At 44.1% G+C, this 11,254-nt stretch overlaps 1 protein-coding gene across 1 annotated transcript; it reads left to right on the top strand.

Moving 5' to 3' along the window:
* Window positions 1–2,730: 2,730 nt before the first annotated feature.
* Window positions 2,731–3,799, top strand: PtA15_12A257 (uncharacterized protein; the record flags this gene model as incomplete). The annotated part of the gene is made up of 5 exons (XM_053161847.1): window positions 2,731–2,804; window positions 2,930–3,125; window positions 3,278–3,383; window positions 3,455–3,579; window positions 3,653–3,799. The coding sequence occupies 5 exons, from the start codon at window positions 2,731–2,733 to the stop codon at window positions 3,797–3,799; spliced, it is 648 nt and encodes a 215-aa protein (XP_053025824.1).
* Window positions 3,800–11,254: the final 7,455 nt, after the last annotated feature.

Here is an 11,254-nt window from a genome sequence, read left to right on the forward strand (position 1 = left end):
GTGTGGATTTTGCCTGACAGCCAGGCCCTGAGGCTGAAAAATGTATGTCTCTGTGTGGAAAAAGACGGGCACTCTCATTTTAGGGTGTTCAAAGTTGACTTGCATAAAATCATAAAATTCTGAGCTGAAAAAAATATGTAGCACCCAAACACTCAAATTACAGCAACATTTCTAGAATGGTACATATGAAATCATCACTTGAAAGTTTTATGATTTTATGATTTTATGTATTGAAAATTTTATGATTTCAACTTTGAACACCTTATTTGCTTTAAAGAATGTAAACAAAGATGATCATTGCAAGAATCCAGATCAAGTCAAATACCTTTCAAGATCTTCAATAAGCTGCAAGATGAATAGTCAACAGTTCAGTTTCAATGATTGTGAATTTTTGACAGGTTCAAGGTCTTGTTGCACCATTTCTTTCCTTTCTTTATGTGTGTTGTGACTAAGGTTCCGATCCGGACCCTGCAGATCCTGAGAAATCCAGAAACCCCGCAGGCCGGATCAGGGTTCGGGATTGAGCTCAAGAGATCCGGAATCCGGTCAGATAGTGAAAAGCGCTCCAAAAGCGAGATTTATGAGGGTAAACTTCAGAAAACACCCGAAAATAGTGTCTTTTCTCGGGGAATACCCATCAAGCCCGCATGAATCGGGAACTCTACCGGGGAATCCCTGGCATACCCAATCAAATTGGCACTTTTTTTGGGAAATGCCCCATGCTTTCAGATCCAGGAAAATCCGGCCGGATTCCGGATAAGACCAGGGTCAGGGTGCGGGATGGATGACATCCGGCTCCGGGGCACCGGATTGGAACCTTAGTTGTGACAAGGTGGTTTGTTTTCATCTTTTTTGTCTAGAGTTTATTTGTACATAGTGAGAGGATTTGAAGACATTTGTGTGATATGTTCCTTTGAGACATGACCTGGAATGGCAGGTTTTGGTACAAGGAATATGTACAACAGCAAATTATTTAATCCATCATTTATCATCCTCATTGAACATCAAGATCACTAGTTGTAACAACATTGTTGCATCAAGCTTTCCATTTTCAGATCCCCCAGACAACAAACACCACCCACAAGTCTGATGGATTCTGTTTTCCCACTTTCACTGGTTCCTTTCACAGATATCAACACATCTCAGGACCTCTCCAAAAGGACGACATGTCAGCACTCATCCCCTCCTGGCACCACCAATGGCCCAGCCCTGTTAGAGGTCCACAATGTCTTTTTGAACCATGCAATAACCTGGGCTGGGTGGTGAGCCAGATGTGCCATGCTGTCTTTGGGGAGATAGGAATTTCCGTGTTGTATCTTATCCTGAGAAATTGTTTGGGTTTGGTGGGCATCTGGGAAGCAACTTACCATGCATTAGCCCAGCTCACGTTTGATTTATAACACCATTTTTGTCCAATTTATCATTAAAACCTTTGAGTTTTTTCAAGTTGGCCAGATTCTTCTGAAACCACTTTTTCTGATGATTGAAAAATTTGCGCAAATGTTATGATAAAATGTGATAAAAATGGTGTCACAGTCACCAACGTGACCTGGGTTATTGCATGAGCAGACAAACCATACAGAAAAATCGTCCGGTTTTGGGGTAAGAAGAACCCATGAACTTATAGCAGCAATGGGCCACTGCACTACACTAACGTTAGTGAACAATAACTGTTAGTGTAGCCATTTTATTGACTCCCAAATTCATGTTATTTGTTATCTCAGATACAAGTATCCATACTAACATATCCATCACTATTTCCTGGGCAAGTTCCTGTATTGTTAGCAACACAAAAAACAAGATAACAGGAAATGTTGTTATTGTTAGCTGGTTTTGGCTAAAATACACTACACTAACAAATAACAATAGTGTATTGGCCCACCGTTGCTTATAGGGTTCACAATAATTTTAAAAAAACTTCAGAGTCCATTTTAAGGCCTTTATGAACAACTTTTTGAAAATTGATTAAGCTGTCCACAGTTGGGTGTTCCGTGGCAATCAGAGCAACTGCTACATTTTTGACAAAGTTAGTCATACAGGCCTTGTAAATGGGTTTAAAGTTTCTTTAGCATTTTATCGTGAACTGCCTTGTTTTGTTCTGTGTTTTTGAGCTTATCATCTGTTTTTAAGGGGAACCCCTTTAATTCTTTTTCTGTGAACCTGTACAAAAATATGTGATTCCAATACAGTGGGATGAAGCTGGGCCTTGCTAAACGTTCCTAAGTTCTCATGTTGCAAGTCTGAGAACCCATCGATTCGGTGCTGAGCATGAGGGCTTCCAAAGTTCAGGAGGATTGACGGAAGAGATCGGCAGTTTTGGGTGTGTTTTTGGTGGACCTCGCGGCTCGCCAAGCGATTTCCGATTTCCCGAGAAGCCACTGCTCAAGAGACGGAGGGAAAGTCGAGACGGTCGAGGAGACAGCCTCCAGAGGATGATCCCAAGCGAAACACACCAGATTCGATCGAAAACCACATCCACACACTTCGAAACAGATACCCGAGCTAATCGACAACTCCTACATCTTTATGACCTTCGTTCAGTAACACCTTCGTTCAGCACTTAAGCCGCGGCACCGGAATTGTACATCAAACCATAATCCCCCAATACACAAACCGAAACAATCCATTCCAGACAATCATTCAACTCGGTCCCTCTAATTGAAAACTCGCAATAGATAGCTACACGACTGTTTACGAGGAGCCCCGGAAGACTAATCTTGAAGATCCGAAATGACGTGGATAATTCCACCATCGGGCTCAGCCAGCTTGACGCACTACGACCTTCCACTAAACTTTCTAGCCGCGTGCGTCCGTCCTTCCCCTAATGCCATCGAAGAAAGCAGAAAAAGGAGAGCGAGACACTAAGCGAGTTTTTTTTTTTTCTTCTTGTCACATGACGAAACAAACAAAAATGGATGTGGATAAACAGATGTGGATGTGCGTATGGGGCGAGTTATCATGCGACGGCGGCGATAAGTGCGCTAGCATACAGCGGGGACGAACGGGCAAGTGTCGGCCCGGGCCCGGGATGCGGGCGCTGTTTTCGGCTGACCTTGCAGTCCGCTCACGGCGTGTCGCCCCCGTTTGTCCCGGCCGATCCGAAGCCTTCGGTGGTCGTCAAGATTGTCGACCGGTGTCCGTCGCCCGAGTTCTGCTCCGCCACTCGTTCTCATCCTAATAAAGTCCCTCCCTCCCTCCCTCTCTCTCTCTATGTTCTGACTTCCATGTCCATCCGGAACTGACTCTTTGTTGAACAATGTGCGTTTGTAATACTTAGATCGGACAGCAGATCCATTTCGATTTAGCACTGCCATCGCCGGCCTTGAACCTTTCTTTTTTCCCCTCCAATCCGGATCTGTACGGGTACAGCGACTTCGGCGTCTGTCAGTCCACCTTTTCCTTGCCCCGTTTTCTGGTGTTGCCAAGACTGAAATGTCTATGATCGGGATGAAAGGGAATATCAACTATCAGACGGTGTCGTGTGAGGAATGGACGGGCTGGTCTAACAAAACCAATCTCGGCGTCGAGCCCAGCTATCCAGGCTTTGAAGAAAGCTGCTGTCCCATCAACCCGCCCTATGTCAGTCCTCCCTTTCCCATTTGCCTCTCGTACCCATCACTCACTCATATACCCTTCTTCTGTCGTCAAAAAGACCAGCGATCTCTGTCCTAAGTCTATCAAAGCCCCCCCTCCTTCCTCTGCAATCCGCTCTACTGGCTCCGCTTTCACTCCGTTCTTCCTTCTCATCTTGGTTTCCTCTTGGCTCGCAATAACTTTGCCTTTTTCCCAGAGTCTTTGAATTGTTGCCCACTTATTTATTTTCTTCTTCTCTTGTGCTTGATTAAATCGCTGTGTGGTTCTCTCGTCCTTATTTTTCGACTTTCGTTTGCTTTGGCCTTTCTTCAATTCTTGGGTTCTTGATATTCGTATGTTTCATTATAGAGAAAACGCTCCTAGCTTTGCAACAACACCTTGAAAAAACAACAGCATACTACAAAAAACAAATCACATACACTTCCCAAACTTTGCTTTTGATGTTACATGTGTTCATTACTCAGCCAGCCTCCCACTCAAGTCAACAGTGCACATCCAGATTTCCGTAACAAACAAAACTAACCAATGAAAAGAGTAATGCTTTCTATGAAGAGGGAAGAGGAAAGGGTAAGTTCCAGGAAATCCATAAATATTGTGCATAGGATGGGAAGCAATCCTGATCCGCACCACCGTTGAGCTGCATCCAGTGAGCCTCTCACCCTCACTGTCCCCTTTCTCTAGCCTCTTGGCTCTTCTCTTGCTTTGGTTTTGTGAGGTCTGAGTTCAAAATTTAATCAGATTGGAAATTTTTGTGTTGCTGAAAATTTTCAAATGTGACCCTACTGGTTGGAATGATGCACCCAGGTGCAAACTTAACACAGTCCTTCCAAGGAAGTCATACAAAGCGCAACCTCCACAGGAGGGACATGCCTGCAAGCAGTGATTTTGGCACAGGAGGAACATCATTTGTTGAGAAAATCACACTTGTAATCACATAATTTCCCCCTCATCTTACCAAGTTATTTATCCTTATTATCAATGCATGAAAGCTCTGCATGTTGCGGAGGGGACTGCCTTTTCAAAAGTTTCATTATCTGATTTCTTCATTGTGTGATCAAATCAACAAACCATCCAACTTCCTCCTGAGGGGGACTTGGGAGGAGTGAGTAATTCCATAAAGTGCCTGATATCTTTTTGAATTTTTCAGTTTAGACAGCCACCTGTCATATCCTTTTCAGTTATCCAGATGATGTAAGCTTTGGAACTTGACCTGCATGCCAGAATTCTGGTCCATCTTCTCCGCTCACAATTTTCCATCACTGTTAGTGATGCTCAAACCCCCTGTTTGAACTCATCATTTTTCATCACATTGTGTGATCTATCCATCAATAATTTGTAATGTCTCCACTTTTCCATTGACAAGTGCCAATTTCTCCTTCCATGTGTTGAGTTTATATTGGGATGAAAAACAACTCCTGTTTTTGGGAAAACGACTCCCATACAAGGTCAGGACCAAATTGTGACTGGGTGCAGACGTTGATCTAGCCCCTCTTTTGGGCTACAGCTCTTTTTGGGAGTTGTTTTCCTAAAACTGTTTTTTTTTTTGGGAGTCGTCGCAACTAATTACTTTTTTTTTTTTTAATTATCTGCCCCACCCATAACTTTTTTTTCCCATGGACTACATGCATAAGAATTTGATATCAAAGATAATTGTGCATAAATTGAACCCCTTCAAATATATAGAAATAGTGTGCCATCAAAACCTGAGACATGAGGGGTGCACATTTTATGATCCGCCATATTCATAACTTTTATTTCCCATGCACCACATGCATAAAAATTTCAGATCACAGAGAAATATGCATAAAATGAAACCCCTGAAATTTTTAGCAATATTGTGCCATCAGAACATGAGATATGAGGGGTGCAACAGAGTGGGAAAATGATTGCTGCCCGTACAACTTTTTTGTTACAGACCCAAACAGTCTGAAACTTCCAGGAATATGTTAATGATGTATATTATCTGCGCTATCAAATTATTAGCAATATTATTTCATCATAACATGAATTGAGACATAAGGGGGGCATGATTGGCTCAGTAGGAAATTATTGCTAACTGTATAACTTTTTTGTTACAAAACCAAACAGTCTAAAAAGTTCAGGGATATTTATATGTTTTATTTACTTTGTGCTATAAAGATTATGGAAATATTATGTCATCATAACATTACATATGAGGGCTGCACATTAGCCATCATGCATTACCAACTTCAAACCTCATGTAGACCCGGTTCCGCTGAACTTTATATCAATTTTATTAGCTCAAAAGAGCCAGCTGAATCTTTCCTTTCCAATCTAGTGCCTTTTACATGTTTCTGCCGCGTTCAAATTTTTTACAGCGCTTTCCATCCAGTCTTCTGCTTGCTAGAGTCACTCTATGAGGTGAGAAGGGGTCGGGTCTGTGGCGCAGGATTGTCTAGCTAAGTTGTAGTATTGCAAGATGAGGAAGGTTTGAGGATCTTCCCGCGGCTCCTCTTTGATGTGAGGACCTGTGACATGTAAGTGTAACTACAAGACATGTCCCCGGCAGGCCACGGCGCGCATACGCAGCTTGTAACATCATCCCACCCTTAACGCCCAAGCCCCCGACTCTGCGTCCTCTCCCCCGGGCAGCATTAAAAAACCCCGCAGCCGCAGGAAAAAAGCTTAACCCTCACCTAACTCTCTTCGTCCTCCTGTGTCTCTTCGGCGCGTTGGGAAATGTCAAATCAATTTTTTTTACCAATTCTTGGCAGTTGTCCAGATTGCTGACCGGTTCCCATGAGTCCTCTTCTGGCCCAAATCCTTTCCACAACACCAGATATTCGGTTTTCCGCCCCCTTTTTCTACAGTCCATAATTTCCGCCACCTCCCATTCCTTCTCCCCTTCCATCGTCACCAATTCCAGTACTTCCGCTGCGCGTCCTCCTATTGCATCCGGATTATGCTTCCTAAGAGTTGATACATGAAATACAGGATGTACCCCTTTCATAGAAAGGGGTAGCGTCAGTTTATAAACCAAATGTGAAATTTGTGCAGAAATGGGGAATGGGCTCAGCCATTGGTGTGCCAGCTTCGGGCTCGGCCTTGTTGTTGAGAGGTTCTTGCTATTGAGCAAAACTGAGTCGCCTATTTTCCAGTTGGGGGTCGGTCTCACGTGTTGGTCGAATTGCTCTTTCATCTTGCTTTGTGCTACTTCGAGTGATGCTTTCAATTCTTCCTGTACTGTTGCAAGTCTTTTGAGCCGTTCTTCCACTACCAGGAGGCATTGCTCTGACGAGGGTATTCCCCCCAGTGTCAGATCAAAGCCATAGTTTGCCTTGAACGGCGACATTCCAGTAGCCACATGAGTGTTGTTGTTGTGAGAAAATTTGGCCATTGCAAGTAGGGGCTCCCAATTGTCCTGATGGTAGTTAACAAAATACCGGAGGTATTGCTCAACTGATTTATTCGCAATTTTGGATTGGCCGTCTGTTCTTGGGTGGTACACAGTTGAAGGACAAAGCCGTATTCCCAGTCTGTTGCTCAAATCCCGCGTGATCTGGGATATAAATATACTCCCTCAATCTGACACAATTGTTTTCAGCGTACCATGCGATTTCCATACGTTTCGCAGCAGCAGGCACCAGGGGGGAAAGTGTGGCACTCTCTAGAGAGTGCCAGACCATAATTTCTTTCTGGAACTGTGCTAGATGTCAACTGTGTAGAGTGTGCAATTCAAGCTTCAGCCAATGTTGATGTTGTGTCTAACTAAAGCTGATCTCATCTCTAGCTTAATACAGTGAGTGGGGTTGAATTTCACCTTGACCAATTTATGACTTGAGTGCAGCTCAACTTGAATCATATTTGATAGCTCAGTTGGCTCTGGGTTCACATCATGGGTTACTGTAACAGTGTCAGCCACAAAGTACATGTCACAGTACCTTACACGTACCAAGCACCTGCAATTGTTCACATTACTTATAGTACATTCCTTTACACCTTTATTAAATATGTATGTCATTAGATACAAGCTTAAGAATGTACCCTTGTTATACATCAAATTACAGATAACCATAGTTAAATACAGTTACCATAATGTACTGTTGTTATAAGAGTTAAGTTACGTGCAAACAGTAAGATTACAATACATTGTAATATTACTGTACACGTGAAATACCCCAAGACAGGTATCACTCATTTATCCCCTGTTACGCCTCAGTCCCTATTTACATAACATATTGGTTATGATATAAATACACAAACAAAACATGATTCAATCCAATTCAAAGAGCACTGAATGGAATCAATGATTGGTTATGATCAGCTAGTGTGCACCGCTACTGATCTAGGATCAGTACTGATCATTACACTGCCTTGATAATTTCCAATGTTGATCCCCATGAGGATCTGCTTCCCTTGAGCGCTTCCAGTTCCCCCCTGGTCCTGAAGCGCCTCCAAGCGCCTCATGTTCCCTCCTGCTCTTTCCCCTCTATATAAACACGCCCCCCAGGACTGTTTATCCCTCAGAATATTATTATAGCAAGGTTTAACACATACATAGTTAAACAGTGCCTTCATTCTCACCCATCTTTCAATTCAGGAATAACATCAACTCTTGATTACCCTTACCTTTCTGTAGGTAAAACCACGAACCCAAGTTGAGTTATTCCTTGGATGCCTATGAACACCCTGTGTTGATCTGGATGCGCCTTAATTGAGCAAGCCTCTCAGTCAAGATTACTGATAGAGTGAAACCTTTTACAGGTCTTACCACAAACCCATTGGCCCATCCTTGGCATATTACACTATCATCTTGCTAGTAACAACCCTCTCAGACACGGTTAGTTACCTACAGGCTGACAAACAGGTTGTGGATGAGACAACCATCATTATTCTAGAGAATAATATCACAGCAGATCCCAATTTTTAGCCGGATAAGTGCAGCAGGAGCCCAAGTTGTAAATCCTGCCTGTTCCAGTGCATAGTTTTTAATTCCATGGAGGTTTAATTGAACCTCATAAAGCCCAAGATTCAATAAAATCCATGTCATGAAATCTCAGATCCCCTTTGGTGGGCTTTTGTATGTATACCAGCAACGGTGGGTAGTTACGGTACGGTTATCGGTAACGTACCGATATCGTAACAGTTTTTCTCTTGTTACCGTTACCGTTAACCGTAACAGAATTGCATTACAATATTGCACACCCAGGATGTATGGCATTTAACATCCGTTACAATATCTGCCCGCACGGAGGGGCAGATATCGGACTGCATATGATCCAGAGGGGGCCATTTGCCCCTCTTTTGTTAACCAGTGGTTAACGCGTTACACTACTAGTAACGCAATTAACACACCAAAAAAAACAGGCCCGTTACAATACGGGCCTGGGGTTACAACTAGTTGTTTCTAGTAGCGCTAATGCCTAAGCGCAGTAACGGCAAGCGTTACGCTACGCAGATAACGGCGGTTGTTGTAGCATATCGTAACTACCCACCGCTGATACCAGCCTGCTGAGAGTGATCCCTATTGGCAAGCTGGTATATGTATGCCAGCCCACAAAGAGGGAATTCCTCTTGTTGGGCTGGTATACAGGTAGACTGTCACTTGTGTGACATTTCCACCATGATTTTTGGCCAAACATCAGGGTGGAAACTCCCCTACAAAGTACAGTTCAATGAGGGGAGTTGTGTCTCCTCTTGATGGCCAGCTGTAGTGGTCATTGAAGAGAATTACATCACCTAGGTGGTGATGGACTGTCACTTGTGTGACATGTCTACCCTGATGTTCAGCTGAAAGTCAGGGTGGACAGTCCCCTGTAAAGTACAGGTCATCGAGGGGAGTTGTATCTCTTCTTGATGACCACCTGTACCATTCATTGAGGAGAGTTCCATCCCCTCGATGACCAGTACAGCTGGGTCATTGATGCGGAGTTGTAACTCCCTTCAATGACCACCTGTACCGGTCATTGAGGAGAGTTGCAACTCCTCTCCATGACCCAGCTGTACCGGTTGTTGGCAGGAGTTGTAACTCCCCCCAATGACAAGGATTGACTGGCCATTGAGGGTAGTTACAACTCCCCTTGATGACCAGTATAGGTGGTCATTGAAGGGAGTTACAACTCCACATCAATGACCCAGCTTTACTGTTCATGGGCAGGAGTTGTAACTCCCTTCAATGACCAGTCAGTACCGGTCATCAGGGGAAGTTGCAACTCCCCTCAGTGACTGGTATAGCTGGTCATTGAAGGGAGTTACAACTCCACTTGGTGAGCAGATTTACCACTTGTTGAGGCAAGTTACTACCCTCAATGTCCTGTACTGACTGGTCATTGTGAGGAGTTTTCACTCCCTTCAATGACCACCAGTACCGGTTATCAAGGGGAGTTGTCACTCCTTCTGACAACTGGTAACGCTGGTCATCAAGCGGAGTTGACTTCCATTGATGGCCAGCCAGTACCAGTCATTTAGGGGAGTTACAACTCCTCCTGGTGACTGGCAAAGCGGGACATTGAGCAGGTATTTAACTCCCTTCAATGACCAGCTGGGCCTGTACCAGTCATTAAGGGGATTTGTAACTCCCTCCAATGCCCGGAACTCCTGTGATAATACTTCTTAAAACTAGGAAGAGAGGGAAGAAAACATAATTGGAAACAAGGCTGACCTAGTGTTGGAAGAGAGATTAAATTCTCTGCCAAGCTAGATTGAGGAGGGGACAAATCTGCCTAAGTATGCAGTGGATGATGAATGAGTAAAATGTAATGTGAAACCTTTTTGGAGTCCACAGTATGCGCGGGCTTTACAAGCCAACACAAATTTTACCAGCAACATGCATTCAGTGAAGTAGTGAATTCTGAATGGCATGATGCTCCAAAGTGAGGGTGGAAAACCCTGGGTTTCATTTCCAAGTAGTTGCTCACATGGTGACATAAATTTGACACTCCTACCTTGTAAAGGATGTACAATGGAGAGAAACTGGGAAGTAAATTCTGGATAGGCTTGGGAGGGATTATCCGTTAAACAGAAAAATATGCCATGTGATGCAGGTGGAAAGCCAAAACTTTGCCCCAATCCCCACATGAGATTAGACTGGGAGTATGATCCATTCAACATCACATCCAGCCTGCAGTTTGTAATGAGTTCAGCATCAGCATAGCCATTACTTGCTCCTGGGAGCACCACCAACATTCAACTGACATCCAACCCAGAGCCTGACAAAATCACGGTCTGGCACTCTCTAGAGAGTGCCACACTTTCCCCCCTGGTGAGGTCAGCAAGATCTGTCGACAATGTCGATTTTTGACAAGGGATGAAATGTACCATCTTAGTCAAACAGTCTACCACCGCGAGTATACTGTTGCTCCCGTTTGACTCTGGTAGATCCGTAATCAAATCGTACAAGATGTCTGTCCATGGCCCCGCCGGTATTGGCAAGGGCTCCAACAAACCAAACGGCTTCTGAGTCAATGACTTGACTCGCTGGCATGATCCACAACCTTCAACGTATTGGTTAACAAACTTCTTGATGGAAGGCCACGTGAAACAATGCCGCACCAACGCCAGGGTCTTGGCTCGTCCCGGGTGTCCCGCCATGCTGCAGTTGTGCTGGCTCCTCACATTTGCCGTCTTGACTGACTCATCCGCTGGGACCTCCACTCATCCATGTTGGTACAGTGCTCCATCCTTGAAGGACCAGCCCTGA

Source organism: Puccinia triticina, chromosome 12A (genome assembly GCF_026914185.1).
Source record: "Puccinia triticina chromosome 12A, complete sequence".
NCBI classification, from domain to species: domain Eukaryota; kingdom Fungi; phylum Basidiomycota; class Pucciniomycetes; order Pucciniales; family Pucciniaceae; genus Puccinia; species Puccinia triticina.